This window comes from Acytostelium subglobosum (assembly GCF_000787575.1).
Source record: "Acytostelium subglobosum LB1 DNA, scaffold: scaffold4, whole genome shotgun sequence".
NCBI classification, from domain to species: Eukaryota; Evosea; class Eumycetozoa; order Acytosteliales; family Acytosteliaceae; genus Acytostelium; species Acytostelium subglobosum.
The window spans coordinates 646,382-662,195 of NW_012236528.1; the positions used below are offsets into that span (position 1 = coordinate 646,382).

Below are 15,814 nucleotides of genomic sequence, written 5' to 3' on the forward strand. Positions count from 1 at the left end.
AATCAAACCCGGTGGCCTTCAAAGATATTTTCAAACTTGATTCCCCTCATCAACTTCACAATTTGTTGTCTTGCTCAAGTTCATTAACCTTCATTCTTCATTCATTCATTCACTACTAATATTTATATTAATAATATATAGATAGAATGGGAATTACATCATTTCAATCAAATAATAATGTCAATGATGGTCAGGACACATCAATACATGACATTGTCATCATAGATGAGGACACATCAATACATAGATTACCAATTAATATACAACATATTATTGTTCAATATGTTTGGTTGTATCGTGGAGAGTACCCTACTAAATGGTTGATATCAATGAGTTTAGTATGTAGACGTTGGTTTAAATTCATTGCTCCAATTGTAGACAAGACATACACATTGTATAAAGGAGCTAAAGGCTATGGCCGTCCCGAAGTCGATCACCTCACCAAGTGCGTCAAGCATCTGTCCAATCCACGATGTTTGTGGAGCAATGTCCGCAATGTCGTCCTCATCCTTCTCGACCGCTATCAGATAGCCGGAGTGCGTCGCCAGCTCACCTCAAAGAGCATACAGACCATCTTGCACAGTGTCAAGAACATTCGCATCGACACAGCAATGGACCAGATTGAGAATGTTATCGACACATTGTCTCTGGCCAAATGGTCTCCAGACGTTGTGTTTCGAATCGATCTCAATGATGTGTATGAAGGCATAATACCAATTGATATGGGTGTCATTGCGACTGTGTGCGCGAAACTGCCACACACCTTCGAGATCATTGGCCAACACGTGTTGTCTGCACCCCACAGCTCTTTACTATTCCCAGCGAACCTCTCTCTGGTGGACCTCCGCCTGGACCTTCGATCAGACATCAGTTCATTCATCAATACCTGCGCCCCGACACTCCTGTCCAACATCAAAATCCTCACAATTAGCCCCAACGAAATTGAGTCTGATCTGACACCTCTGCTAAGGCTTGGCACACTGGAGTCAGTCTCGCTGTTTTGTTCGTCCAATCTACCAGTACCTCCCAACGTCATGAACTATCTTCAGCAGATGCCGGCGAGAATCACTCATCTCTACCTTGCTGTAAGGACGGTGGACGATGCGGTCAAAGGCATGATCGAGCATCTCAAGTGTACATCGCTGAAACTGTCATTCAGTAACGTGACGTGCCAACCCGACATCCAGCTGCCTCAGTGCATTCAACACCTCTCGTTAATCGATTTAAGTAGGACACCGAATCAGGGTTCCAATCCAAACATGCGTTGGCTCCGACTGCATGACAATGGACGCAATCTACGCAGTTTGAGATTGTATGCAGTTGCCAGTCATCTGATTGGGCTGGATGACATACTGGCGGACAGTGGCTGCACGTTGACCAAGTTGGAAATCGGTCTTCACTCGACAAGCGTGGGTCTCACTCCACAATTCTTTGAACGATTGACTGGCTGTGCCACACTGCAACACTTCATACTGGATAGCCGTGCCGACATTGATGTACAGATGGTCAATCAATTCATTCAACGACTGGATTCAGACTACCAAATGGCACCACTTCTGACTTACATTGAGATCAATTTCTATGAATTGCGAGAGGAATCATTCCCCAAACAACTCACAAGGTATCGAACATTAGAGTACAAAAGTGGACATTATGGAGAAGGCATCAAGTTTTTCATGAACTATCCAACTCTACCTTCTTCCTCCACTTCTTCTTGTTCAACTCCAGTATAAATACCATCTTGAGTGTCGTGATTTAAATTTTCTTGGTTGATTGAATGATTTTCTTGGTTGATTGTTGAACATCAATTTGATGAATACTGAGATGATTGTTTTTGATATGGCAATACTGTATTTATTGTTTGTTGCAATATGTTGCATCGATTACATATGTACAGAAACGATCTTTCTCTGCTCTGCTCTCACTGTCTTCACAGACGGCAGTGACTGCTTCATTCTTCAGACTGACACAGAAGGCTCTCCAAAAGTCTTGGTATGATCCAGTATCAATGCCATAGTTGCACACTTCATGTAGACGACATACACCTGATTTTCCACTACCAACTGAAAGATTTAATCTCTCTCCAATTGAAGAGATCAGATCAGATGGTGCAACACCACTGGTGTATACATATATTGACGAAACCAATATGATGATTGAAATAGCTATTATAGATGTCTTCATTCTGGAATCATTGTCAGTCAGTATATTTCATTCTAAGATTCTTGGACATGGTTTGAACAATTACTTACTTATAATATTTGGATTGAGAGTGTATTATATGAATGAGTGATTCAAGCGAAGTTAAATATTGGATGGTCGAATATTTAATGAATGGACAATTATGGCGCTAAATAGTCTTAAAGTTCTATCATCTACACAATAAAGTACTGTTCAATGCAAATATTGGATCTAAATTCGAAACGACAAAACGAGCCCTCGATGAGTCCTCCATATCCTTTTTATAGAATCAATTGATTGATGTTGACATCATCAAACGAATGTAGGTACCTCAATTTGAAAATAACCAAAGTCTATTCATTATAATGATAACTTCACGAACCATAAACATAAAGTACTACTTTTATCACAATGAATAAAAACTATTATCTCTTTTTGGGCGATATTTTGAAGGACCTGTTTTGATCAAAACAGACCTACCACATTACCACTTTGAGTCCTCAAGATTGACACAAGTCATTCAACAAAGTAGATACAGATAAACATTAATTTTATTTATATGATCATGTCTCATACAAACAATGGGAAGCCTCATTTAGAAGGTTGGCTTGACAAACAAGGTGTAAGTGTCGTCTAAATCACACCAACCTAATGTCCAACTTTAGTTACTGACTGATGACAGCACTGCATCCAATAATGTAGGAGAAAGGATTGTATAGATCATGGAAGACTAGATACTTCAAACTGGCTGGAAATCTTTATGAGTTGCACTACTATGAGCAGGCACCTGCTGATCGATCTCATTCATTGTCCAAGGTGGTCACACAGTACTCATTGGGATTCATTGACTTGCGACAGGTCGAGGGCACCAAGATCACAGACGCTGCCACCTTCACATTCTCAATCGATATACCAAACCGATCGTACATACTCAAGGCCAAGAGTGAGTCGGACATGCAGTACTGGATACAGGGCGTGGACAATGTGCTCAACTATCACCGCACACTCAGTGATCAAATGGCCAACAACAGCAACACGACTTTATTGTTGGAGAGCACCATCCAGATCAAGGATCAGGAGTTGAACAAGTTGAATGAGACCGTGGAGGCACAGCGCAAGCAGATCAATCAGATGACCATTCGTCAGCAAAAGGATGAGTTTGACCTGCAGTCACTCAATGAGAAGTTGGACCTGTCACGCAAGGAGCTAGAGTTGGCAAGGCGCGAAGCACTGGTCGCGAATGGACAAGGACTGGAGCGATTGGCTGCAGAGATCAGTGAGCTGCGGAACAGGGAGCAGGCAACAATCACAGAGAAGGATGCGGTGATCAGACAGCTGGAGCAGGACTTGCTGAGCAAGGTTGGCGAGTTGGGTGACAAGGCAAGGGAGGCAGAGAGTTTGTTGATGGAGCAGCAAAACAGCAAGGACAGGGAATCACAACTCAACGCGAGATTGTCAGAGAGCCAACAAGAGTTGGATACTCTGAGACAACAGTCATCTATGATCAAGAAGGAGGCCGAGGACAAGGAGGGAAGATTGATCAAGGATTTGGAGGAGCGAGATGTTGAGATCCAGAAGCTTAGAGATGATATGTTGAAGAAGACCAATGAGATTCGTTCTCGTGTCCAGGAGAAGGATGCCGCGTTGGATCAGGCACAACTTGAAGTTGCCACATACAAGAGCATGGTCAAGGAGTTGGAGGACAAGGCCAGTTCACTCCACAAGGAAATTGGCAATTTAATGGTTGTGATGAAGGAGACTTGTTCCCAATCTGAGGATACAGTCAGCCAGTTGAGCGCACAACTCACAAACAAACATGAACAGTTGGAAAACATGGAGAAGGAAGCACATCAGAAAGATACAGAGATGCAGCAGTTTCAACAAACAATCGAGTCACTCAAGAAATCATTGGATGAGGAGAGATCCAAGTTGGACATGCACTCTGGTTCACTTCAACAGATCGATCAGGAAAAGACAAAGGAGATTGCTAGATTGCAAGAGAACAGTGACAACCAGATCAAGGAGTTGGAGGCAGAGACAACCAGAATGAGGGAGGCTCTCAGACAGAATGAGTTGGAGATCACTGGACTGAGGAAGGATCAAGTGGATATTAACATCTTGAAGCAACAACTTGAGGAGAGTGGTGAGAGGATTGAATCATTGAATGGAGAGGTACAGAGCAAAGAGACATCATTCAGAGAGAGAATCCAGGAGTTGACCAGGATCAACGAGGAGCAAAAGGCAACAATCGATCAGCTAGAGCATGCGAACGAGACAACCAACTCACAATCAAACAAAGAGACAATGGTGCTGCGAGCCGAGATTGACGTGCTGAAGGGCGAGATCTCATCACTCAACACAATCAACGAGAGCAGGACAAGCGAACTGGAAGGACTCAGAAGTATTATATCAGAAAAGGACATGGAGCTTACAAAGTTGAGTACATTGGTGGAGGAGCACAACAAGGATGGTGGAGCACATGGTATTGAGATCGAAGGTTTAAAGGCAACAATAGAAAGAATGGAAAAGGAGAGAGAGGAGCAGTTTGGAAAGATGATCAAGGAGCACGAGCAGACACTCGTCCAGAAAGAGGAAGAGTTGGCAAAGTTGAGAGCCGAAAGTAATGCAAACTCACTAATATTGGAGAGGATGAAGGATGAGACAAAGGACAAGGAGACACTTCAGGTAGCAAGTGATCAGTTGAGTGCAGAGGTGGACAGTCTAAGGATACAATGTCGAGCGCTTGAACATCAATGCTCAGAGATTGAGAGCATCAAGGAACAGTTGTCCACAATGACCCAGTCGAAAGAGACGTTGGATATCAAGTTGGACACAGTCCAGCAACAAGTATCATCGTTGAATGAAGAGTTGGCAAAATCAAGGATCACCTCACAACAACTAGAAACAAGCAACGCCCAACTCAAGGATGATAAGGACCGTTTACAGGCAGAGAACAACAACCTGGTATCATCCAAGAGTGATGTAGATAGTGAAGCTGTAGATGCGATGGCCGAGAGAATAGAGTCTTTGAATCAACAACTCAAGAATGTACAGGATAATTATGAGGTGCTACAAAGCGAGAGAGACACAATGGAGAAGACATGTCGAGATCATTTGGCCAATATCAACACTGTCACGCAACAAACAGAAGAGCAGGTACACAAGATCAAGAAGTTGGAGAGTGACAACCAAACATTGTTACAAACAAACGAGGCACTTGGAAAGCAGTGCAACACTCTTTTAGATCGTATCAAACAGTTGGAGAGCACCGAAATCAGTGCGACGGACATTGATCGTCTAAAAGAATTGTAAGTAGATTGAATGATTTATCGATTGATGGCAGAGTACAGGACGTAGAGTTTAATGTCTAACCTGTGATTGATTGAATGAATGAATGTATGTTCAGGCACTTCTTGACTGTCGCAAAGAGCATCAAGCTGCAGGTTGCAACGCTGGGCTGGGAGTTCAAGGGTAACGTCTACGAGATGTACGAAGAGTTCAAGCGCCTTCCAAAGATGCGCTTCGAGGAGTGGCCAATTTGGATCGCCAAGCAACTTGAATCCAATAAAGTTCCAATGTGAAGAGTAGGTCGAGCAGAACGTAGGTGTGCGTGAGTGGCACTGAGGGATGGAGGGAGGGCCTTTATCAATCAATCAATCATCAATCCAAGTCGATGACCTCTGCGTCAGAGGGCAGTGGAGCAGGCTTGGTCGCTCGGTTTAGCGGTTTGGAAGGGGTGGTCGGTTTTGATGATGATCTGTAGTCATCATTGCTAATGATTGATACAAGGCGTGCAGGGGATGGCGGGCTGACCTGCTGTACGATCTTGGGCTTGGATGGGGAGAACACTGGGACTGGGAAGTCCAGACCCTGGTCCTCGACGGATGTTCCACCGTATATCTGCGGAGTCTGCTTTGGCTTGGTGGGTGTATCCAACTTTGTCCCTCGTGAGACGTTCTGTTTGGTAAACTGATATTGGGTATCGTCAAAGTCGTCTTGGATTGGGTCCTCATCGTCAACGAGGTTGTTGCTGCTGATTTTCTTGATGGTGAAGTTGCTTGAGCGAGTGGTATGCAGAGGTGCCCAATTGTCTCCATCATCGTCACGTTCCTCGAGCGTTATACTGATGTCATTGATTTCAGTGTCCATTGGTGGTGGCCTACTGAAGAAGGAGCCTTCGCTTGATTGTGTGGCGATTGGGAAGTCTTGGCTGTTCTGATTATCGTTGAAACTGTAGTCATTGTAGTCATCGTCATTATTGCCATTGTTATCGACATTGTTGTTGTTGTTGTTGTTTGGTGGTGATATGGGCGACAATGGTGGATTGTCATCAACATCGTCATTCTGTGAGTGTGGCGCCGTGGCCAATATCTCGTTGTCAAAGAAGTTGGTGTTGATGACTATGGGTGACATTGGTTGTGGAGATGTTGTCAATGGAGGAGGAGGATTAGTTGTCATTAGAGGAGTTGGTGAGGCCCAAGATGTTGATGATGATGAATTTGATGTCGTTGATGTTGGTGATTTCATAGTGTTTGAGGCTGTTGTCGTTGTAGTTGTGGTCGTAGTCGTCGTGGGTGGTGCGGAGGTTGTCATTTGTACATCATCGTCGTCATCCACCAAGTGAGAAGATGTCGTCAGTTTCTCTATTTGCTTGACTGACACAGTATACTTGGCAAAGCTCATTTCCTCGAGTGTAGGCTTCTGTCTACTCTGATACACTGTGTCTTCATTTGGGTTTAGGACTATATAGAGAGTGAGTGATCAGTTGATTGATTGAATGATTGAATGAATGGAGGTGATATTGACTTACTCTTTGCATTTGAGTATCTTTGTTTGATGGCGACTACACTAGGCGGTATGTAGTCACAGTCAGCGGCGAATAATAATGAGTTTGCATCATCTACGTCATGATAATGATTCAAAGCCTCTTTGGCCTTCCTCTCTTCCTCCAACTTGACATTCTCGTGGTAGATGTGTATGTTTGACAATACCTCATCCCTGTTGATAACGAATGCATCACAGTCTAATAGTTGTTGATCTTGTAGACAGTGCACAATCCATTGATAGTCGATCGCTGATACATATTCACCGTCTGACGATGTGATCACCTTGTAAGCATCCACTTGATAAGGATCCTTGACGAACCAAAAGTATGCTGATGATGATGTCTGTGTAGTCCCTCCGTGTTCCCCTATTGAATCATCAAAGTGTCAGCATTCATTCATTCTTTGATTGATTGATTGATTGATCGATCAGCTGATCATTCAAACACATACTCCAGGAGACCTTTACTTCATAAGGTATATCCTTTGAGAACCAAGCTGTCAGTGGGCTGAACATCTGCATGTTAATGTAAACATGTATGTGTATATATAAATATCTATCTCTATGTATTGATGAGTGTAAATGAATGAATGAATGTATGAATCTCAAAAGATGGACATGGTCAGTTTTCAAAGAAGAGGTCGTGACAGATTGACTGTGATGTGTGAAGTTCATTGATTCGTTCATTGTCGTCAAACAAACAGATATTAATACAAAGAGATATTAGAGATATCTTGATATTACATTATTATTATCATTTTGATTGATTCAATCAAACCGATAACTTTGTTTCCAAAGTTACAAATATGGGCAAACCAATGCACATCACCACCAATCAATCTTGTTGCATGCAATCATTCATCATCTAAACACTATTATCTGTAATACAAATATATATAATATTATACAACAGGATGAACAACAATAATATAGTCATTGGTATCACAAAGAAATCAAATAGACAATTATGTTGTAGAGCAGCCGAGATCAAGGATGTTGATGCATTGGTTGACTTGATAAACTTTGCATACAGAGGCACTGGAAGAGAGGACAACGACAAGTCAGTCCAATCAAAGGGCTGGACAAATGAATCGCACTACATCTCAGGGAAGCGTTTGACTCACGACTCACTCAAGCCTCGTGTAGAACAACAGAACCCTGCACGTGCACTCACATTCGTCGTGGAGTTTGCAGATGGCAACGATGCAGAGCGCAAGCCAATCGCTTCGATTGGTGTTGTCCGTGATGATGATGTCAATGCACATTTGGAGGCTCTCAGCGTTGAGCCAATGTATCAGAGCGAGGGCATTGGTGGCATACTGATGGCCTATGCCGAGGAGTACATTGTCAAGCAATGGGGATGCCGCGTCATCTCAATGTGCGCCGTATCAATCCGCAATGAACTACTGAGCTGGTACTACCGACTTGGTTACAAGCCCACCGGTGTCTACGTGCCCTTCCACAATGACGACCATGAATCACGACCATTTGTACAAGACATCAAGTTTGAACAGTTATCAAAGAGCTTCAATTAAAGTTGGATGGTTTGTTTATTTACTGTTATAACATATTGATTGATTAGGATGCATGGGATGGAAGGGATGGGATGTAAGAGAGCGGTGTGAATGTGGATGGATGTCTAGACATATGCTGATGTGACGAATTCATTGACGATCTCATCCTCTGACTTGACAGTGAGCTCTACGTCTGTGTTCTGTCCATTGCCATCGATCTTCATCCTGGCACGCACCAGAACACTGACTCCATTGACAAAGCGTCCAGACAGATAGAGAATGTGCTTGTTGGCCTTGGGCTGTGCAACCTCGGACTTCTCGCATGGCGCCATCGACAGCGTCTTGATGAGCTCCTTGATGGCGTCGTCGATGGTCTTGATCGTCACGAGCTGGAAGGTCTGCACCGATTGGATTTCCTCGGGCAGACGCTTCCACTCCTCCTGGAAGTTGGGACACATCGCGCGCTGCATATAATCCTTGGGCAGCAGCTCCAAGTCCTCGATCTTGTACTGCTCGTCAAAGCCTCCGTCGTCGGGCTCGCCAGTCGATGGGTCGATCTCGCGCACCTTGAACTTGAGTGTGTTAGCAAAGGCCAGTGTCGGAGTTGCATCGGGTGGGATGCGGATGGCGACGTAGGACGATGCGGGGTCGCCATAGGGCAGAGAGTCCACAGGCAGGTAGCACTCGAGCTTCACCAGCTTGGGGTTGGATGGTACCATCTTGACAAAGACGTTCTCCAACAGCTGATCGTTGAGTGTGTTGGTGATGTTGAACTGGAAGACGATGTGCTCGGCAAAGATGTGCTTGACGCAGTTGACCACGTACTCGGTCTCAGTCTCGGTGAGCTCGACAAACTCGCTGGACTTGAGCAGCTTGCCATAGGCGGCAAACTGTGGGATGGCCGACAGCTGGGAGGCGTAGCTCTCCTGTGCCGATACCTTTTCCTGTTGCTGTGACTGCATCTTTGGTGTGGATGGACCACTCGCTTGCTGCTGCTTGGTTGGTGCTGACTTGTCGCCCATCACTGGGGACACGACCTCAATCACCGTCGACACCTTGGTGATGTCGAATGGCTCTGCTGATGGCGACTCGACGTAGGCCTCCAATGAGCGTTGGAGGTTTGCAAGAGGCACGGGGATGTCATCCATCAGCAACTTGTTGAGCAGCTTGACGTTGTCACTCTTGAGCAGTGCCAGGTAGAGCGTGGCTCTGTCACGGACCTCATCGTCCTCGTCCTGCAGACAGCGCTGAATCAAGATGATGATCTTGTGTCTCATTGGCTCAAAGAGCAGTCCAAACTTGGCCAGCGAGGAGACGGCGGCAGCACGAATCGTGCCGCTGTCCAGCGATATTCTGTTGAAGATGTAACGAATGTACTTTGATGGTGACGATGTCAAAGGGCCTTCCTGGCCCAGCAAGTGAAGGATCTGGACCGACAAGTCTGGATACTCGCAATCCTCGATAAAGTCACAAAGCTCATTCAAGGCTAGAGTGATTGAATGAAGTCAGTTAGTCGCGATGTGAATAAGGTCAGCCTTGCGTGGCGTGATGATGTCACATAACATACCAATCTCCTTGGACTCTGGGATATGATTTACAACATTGAGAATGGCATCGAGAGTCTTCTGCTTGAGTTGGAGTGATCCTTCGTCGCGAAGAATCTTGTTGAGGAACAGGATCAAGTGCTTGTACTTCTTGGGGAACTTGATGCTGAGCATTGTGATCGACTCGACCACAACAACCTTGAACTCATCATTGATGTCGCCCAAGAAGTTAGTAATCTGTTTAATCAATCTCTCTACATTGGATTCATTGCCAATCTGATCGTCATTGGATGGATGGATGGATGGGAGTGTGAGTGGATGTGATGGGCCAGGAAGGACGGATGATGGACTTAACATAACATACCTTAAGCAGTGTGGTGATTGCGAGTGTAGCAATGCTTCTGTTGGAGTCTGTGATGAGGTTCTCCATGTCGAGGTTGCATGGAACAACTGCGACTGGATTGGTCTGTGCAAGTTTGTTGAGTGTACGTACGGCGGCAAAGCGAAGCGTTGGCTTGGATGAGCTCAAGAACAACTGGAGCACGCCCACTGCCGATGTGAGCTCCTTGAGTGAGGAGTTCTTGAGTGAGCATACCGAGCGGGCTGCTTCATAAGCGACCATTTCGTTCCTATCTCTCAGACGACTCTCAATATAGTCATAGAATGTACGGTCACTACAGTGGCAAAGAGTTAGCATGTGATTGATGTGATTGGATGTGATGTACATACTCTGTGTTGGTCTCTTCGATCACTTCGACAGCACAACGAATGAGATAGCATTGAGCATATGGTGATCTTAATGATCCACGGATGAGTGAGCTGACCAGCTTGGTAACGGCCAGACGATCATGCTGCTTGATACGGTGCAGAAGAGCGAGTGCATGGTATTGGACCATGTTGGATTTGTTTGAGATGGCCTCCTGTACCTCGTTGGCCCATCGCTTGACAGTCTCTGGACTGACCTTGAGCAAGTGAATGCTGGATACCAATGCCGCAGACGATACATGTGGATCCTTCTCGACAATCGACTGCTTGAAATGTCTCTCAACCTGTGGCAGTGATGATGCCTGTAATGTATTATGGTCGACCATCAGTACCTGCTGTTGTTGTTGTCATTGCTGTGCTGTGGATGATCAACTTACATCAATAATCTTACAAAGTACTCTAATGGCATTGGCACGATATAGTTCGATCTTGTGCGACATATCCTTGATGAGTGAACTGGTGACGATGATGGCGTCCTGTGAGATGGTGGAGAACTCCTTGAGCAACAGATAGGTCATTCTACGCAATGGTATATCCTTTGATTGGAACAACTTTGTCGCAGCAAAGAATATATCAGTTGCCTCTGTCTTTGTGAATGTATCTCCACGTGACAACAGATACAAGAACTTTGAAATAACCAACGCGCACTGTCTTGGTTGCAACTGTGTATCATTGAATGCTCTCTTCTCTTGAACTACCTGTCCCTTGTCCAAATTCTCGAATGGGAACTCTGTACATATATACAATAATAGTATTGTCAATATAACCTGTTGTACCTGATGTTGATTGATTGATTGATTGAATGATTGATCGCGATCACATACCATACTCATCGTCATCTTTCTTTTCAAACCTGTTCATTCTTGTTGTTGTTGATGTTAATGTATATACTTTGTTATCTCAAACAAAGTACATATACTTGTATATATAGTGTAAGTCAATGAATGAATGAATGAGTCAGTGAGGTGATGAATGCAAGTCATTGATTTGACTTCAAGTTCATCAAGCCCACAGTGACTTCATCACTTTGTTCATAAAAAATAAATTTATTAATTTACATTGTGATGTGCTGTGGAGGAGATTGATGAAAGTGATGTGTGACCAGCCACCTGTGCAGGTCAAAGCTGGACACCACACACATCCTCCAACCTTGTGATCAAATGACCATGTTCATCCAGTCTCTCTCCAACTCTTGGATAAATCGGAAATATATATATACATTACATCATCACACCACTGGTCTTGATCTCCTCCAATAGTACATTGTGTATCTGTTGTAGGTCTAGGTTCTCACCTTTGAGTGCGCCAATCTCAAGTTGTTTGTTCTCCAGGTCTTGTTGAGTGGTGGTCAACTGCTCGTTGAGTGTCTGCACCTCAGCCTCCATCTCATTGAGTCGACCGATGAGTTGGTCACTGTTCTCCTTGAAGCGTGTGATGTTCTCTCCATTGTTGATCTCCAAATCCTTCTTCTCCTTCTCAAGCTGGACGATGGCCTCATCCTTGGTGCGCAGTAGATGGTCACAATGCTCCCTGTACTCCTTGTATTGCTGCTCGGCTTCGGTCATCTTCTTGGTGAGCTCCTCTTGTGAGTTGATCATCTTCATGTTGATCTCGGTGGTGATGCTCGTCTCAAACATCTGGCTCTCGAGTTGTGCCACGCGATTGGCGCTCTCTTTCTCGATCTGCTTCATCAGCTGTAGCTGCTTCTTCAGCTCGGCAATCTCTGAGTCCTTATCGGCCATCTCCTTGTCCCGCAGCGCCTTCTCCCTCTGCGCCTTTGCCGCAGGCACGTAAATCTCTGTGGTCTCGTCCGATGTTGGTTCGACTGGCGGGGCCTTTGTGGCTGCCCCGCCTCTATAGATGACTGATCCCTGGTCTGAGCCCACGTCCACATCGTCAACCTCAACATCAGCGTCAACGTTGGCAGCATTGATATCGGGTTGGGCCTGTCCAGTGAGGACTATCCTCGAGCATAGTAGCTCACCGATGGTGTCGCGCTTGGACCACTCATGGTGGACGGCAAGAACATTTCCAGTCTGTCTCGGCAGGAACTTGTGCAGCACATTGTCAATGCGTTCATTGATCATGGGCACAAAGTATTTGGGACGCACGGAGGACTTCTCAAACATGTCCCTAAACTCAAGCTCCATGCCAATGAGATCGTTGTACTCGATGGCCGTTTGCGTTTGGCGACGGAGGTAGTTGGCCTTGAAGGCGGCGCGGCGTTGCAGCTCGGCCTTGCACAGGTCATAGTAGTCTGGTATGCGGTTAAGCTCGTCTATGACCTCCTTGGCATCGGACAGGTGGCTGTGGACGCCGCCCAGATACGAGACTGACTTGATGAGGTCGTTGGTGTAGTTCTGCAGGCTGAGAACGGTCGAGCCGAGGCCAGCAGTGATCTCTTGGAATGTTTCGCAGACCTTGTCAAAGTGGTCGTTGCTCTCCTGAAGCGTTGAACGAGTCGTCAGGATGAATCCAATGTCGCTGTCCTGATTATCATTGTTCATTGACACCAGTTTGCCATTGATCTTCTTGTGCTCTGTTGTTAGTTCCACCATCTTCTTGACAGTTTGGGAGAATCTTTATGTTGGTGCGTGTAATGGAATGCATTGGTTAGTGACATGTCCAGACTTTGTTGAACAACGACAACAACAATGTGATGATAGTTTACACTTTGGAGAAGTCTTGAGTAACTTGATTGTCAACTTGGCTTGAGCTTTGGATGAAATTGGCATAGTGTGTCAAGTTCTGATCAATGAATGATCGAATAAACAATGGAAGGTAGTCAATAAGTAACTCATTAGTGTCCTCTCCATTCTCATCGAAATTCCTAAGTTGTTTGATCTATTTTGTAGTCATTGATTGATTGATGTTGATTGATTGAGTGAGTACGTAATGTCATCTGTAATGGATCAACTGGAACATACCTTATCACATGTACTCCTATTTGATTGGAACACTTTGGAGAGTTCATCCTGGCTGTTTACCAACTTCTTCAAGTCTACATTGTTGCCAAGTACTCCACGAACCTGTGATTGATAATAGTCTCGCAGCAGTATGCAGTAACTGTTCAACTCGTTCGCCTTCCTCAACAACTCATTCAAGTATCTAAGTATCTTCTCCGAGTCCTCTTGCTTCTCCTAAATGATTGATTAATTGATTGATTATGTATTAGGAATTATTCCATTGACAACTCGTTCCTCCAACAGATACTTACAAACTCTGCTTTGATCTGATTGACCAATGTTGATTGAATGTCGCCATAATCCCTCACACTTGGTACATCTTCGTGCTTTGTATTGGTGTGGCGACTGGTCAGACTTCCAAGCTCGCTGATCTTTAGTGTGACCGTCATCTTGTAGAGGTCAATAAGGTAGACACGATCCTGTTTATAAGTATCCGAAGTGTTAGTAATGATGAGATAATCCAGCCGGCTGTGTAGTATCCAATCTACTTACAATTGTATATAATGGTCGAGATGGTGTCACGTTGAGTGGATGTAGACTGTCCGAATCAAAGTATGTCACCAATATCAGCTGATCCTTGAGCGACAGCTTATACTTGCTCTCAATGTTGCATGCTGTGAAGTTCTTGTGGCTATGGGGGGATGGATGTCAGCGACTCACTCAAACATACTCAAAGTACAGTATACATACTAGATCTGATAGACATCGTTGAGAGTGATGACATCTTTGTGCTGTCCCAATTGTATGTCCAGGTAGACGATCTTGCTCATGACCCAGTCGGAGCGAATGATGTCGGCCATCGTGATTCGCTTTGAAGGGTCTGGCTCGACCATCCTCAGGAGCAGCTCCCTGTACTCATCGGTACATCTATCGGCGGGCAGATCATTGATGCCCTGGACATAGTTGATGTTGTCCGATGGCTCTGGAAGTGAGATATGATAGAACAATGCACCCATTGCATAAATGTCCACTGACGATGTATATCCGTATGGCAAGAATTGTTCTGGTGCCATGTACTTGAATGATCCAACACGTGACTGTGCCATATCATCGCCATTGATCGCTTTAGACAATCCAAAGTCTGACACTATTGATTGATTGATCGATGAGTGAGGGTCGTGGTCATCAATTGTTCGCGAACAATGAAACATACATTTGAAGACTAGTCTCTTCTTGTTTACAATGTTCAGGAGGATGTTGCCTGGCTTGATGTCTCGATGAATGATGTTCTTATCATGCAAGAACTGTAATGCAGAGAGTACTTGAAGGAAGATAATCTTGAGTGTGCTCTCATCCATCTTGCCTCTGTTTGTATGATAGAACTCATACAATGTCTTGCTATTGCAGTACTCAAATACATAGGTATACTTGTCCTATTATATATTGAATAATGTAATGTAATGTGTCAATCAAATGTGAAGTTGGATGGCCATGATAGTGTAACGGGTGATATGAGAGAACCTACAAGTATATCATGGATTGCAACAATGTGTGGATGTGCAATTCCTTGTAGACTGGCTAGAAGAGAGTGCTCGCGATCAATGTAGGGCTTTAACTCTTTGCTGTCATAAGCTTCACGCTTCAACAGTTTGACTGCGTATAGCTTGTTGGTGGCAGGGTCGACTGCTTTATAAACGTAACCAAATGCGCCTCTGCCCAGCTCATCCTGTCGAATGTATGTAGTCGCATTAAGAACAGCAGTCGATGATGATGAGTCTGTTGTCTGTGACGAAGAAGATGAAGATGATGATGCCAGTGGACCTGTCCTTCTAAAGAAAGGTGAATGAGCTTCATTGACATGCTGTTTCTCTGGTGTTGATCTTTGAGGTGATGATGATGGTGATGGTGACTGAGGTGTACCATTCTGGTTCCTTGTCCATTTGAATATATTCATTCTTATGTCTATGAATACATATATAACTATACAGATACAGATAATAATAATAAATAGTAGAGAATAATACAAGGTGGTGAAGATGTAGTTGTGTTTTTGCTTTGCACGTGTGGTTTTTGAGTTTTT

The 15,814-nt window shown here is 44.5% G+C and overlaps 7 protein-coding genes across 7 annotated transcripts; 3 read left to right on the plus strand and 4 right to left on the minus strand.

The window, feature by feature from the left end:
• Positions 1-146: 146 nt before the first annotated feature.
• SAMD00019534_024260 (hypothetical protein) lies at positions 147-1,715 on the plus strand (the record flags this gene model as incomplete). Its single annotated transcript, XM_012901724.1, has 1 exon — positions 147-1,715. A coding segment is annotated over one exon (1,569 nt), but the record flags the coding sequence as incomplete, so codon positions are not given.
• Positions 1,716-2,740: 1,025 nt separating this feature from the next.
• Positions 2,741-5,762, plus strand: SAMD00019534_024270 (hypothetical protein; the record flags this gene model as incomplete). The annotated part of the gene is made up of 3 exons (XM_012901725.1): positions 2,741-2,803; positions 2,884-5,489; positions 5,588-5,762. 3 exons carry the CDS (start codon positions 2,741-2,743, stop codon positions 5,760-5,762), a joined length of 2,844 nt encoding a protein of 947 aa, XP_012757179.1.
• Positions 5,763-5,841: 79 nt separating this feature from the next.
• SAMD00019534_024280 (hypothetical protein) lies at positions 5,842-7,527 on the minus strand (the record flags this gene model as incomplete). Its single annotated transcript, XM_012901726.1, has 3 exons — positions 5,842-6,923; positions 6,992-7,372; positions 7,458-7,527. The coding sequence occupies 3 exons, from the start codon at positions 7,525-7,527 to the stop codon at positions 5,842-5,844; spliced, it is 1,533 nt and encodes a 510-aa protein (XP_012757180.1).
• Positions 7,528-7,919: 392 nt separating this feature from the next.
• Positions 7,920-8,540, plus strand: SAMD00019534_024290 (hypothetical protein; the record flags this gene model as incomplete). Its single annotated transcript, XM_012901727.1, has 1 exon — positions 7,920-8,540. One exon carries the CDS (start codon positions 7,920-7,922, stop codon positions 8,538-8,540), a length of 621 nt encoding a protein of 206 aa, XP_012757181.1.
• Positions 8,541-8,644: 104 nt separating this feature from the next.
• On the minus strand, positions 8,645-11,689 carry SAMD00019534_024300 (hypothetical protein; the record flags this gene model as incomplete). Its single annotated transcript, XM_012901728.1, has 6 exons — positions 8,645-10,005; positions 10,087-10,339; positions 10,428-10,737; positions 10,793-11,130; positions 11,206-11,558; positions 11,653-11,689. The coding sequence occupies 6 exons, from the start codon at positions 11,687-11,689 to the stop codon at positions 8,645-8,647; spliced, it is 2,652 nt and encodes an 883-aa protein (XP_012757182.1).
• A 359-nt stretch (positions 11,690-12,048) lies between these two features.
• SAMD00019534_024310 (hypothetical protein) lies at positions 12,049-13,386 on the minus strand (the record flags this gene model as incomplete). Its single annotated transcript, XM_012901729.1, has 1 exon — positions 12,049-13,386. One exon carries the CDS (start codon positions 13,384-13,386, stop codon positions 12,049-12,051), a length of 1,338 nt encoding a protein of 445 aa, XP_012757183.1.
• Positions 13,387-13,495: 109 nt separating this feature from the next.
• Positions 13,496-15,688, minus strand: SAMD00019534_024320 (hypothetical protein; the record flags this gene model as incomplete). The annotated part of the gene is made up of 7 exons (XM_012901730.1): positions 13,496-13,672; positions 13,756-13,968; positions 14,046-14,213; positions 14,287-14,425; positions 14,485-14,881; positions 14,948-15,167; positions 15,260-15,688. 7 exons carry the CDS (start codon positions 15,686-15,688, stop codon positions 13,496-13,498), a joined length of 1,743 nt encoding a protein of 580 aa, XP_012757184.1.
• Between the last annotated feature and the right edge of the window lie 126 nt (positions 15,689-15,814).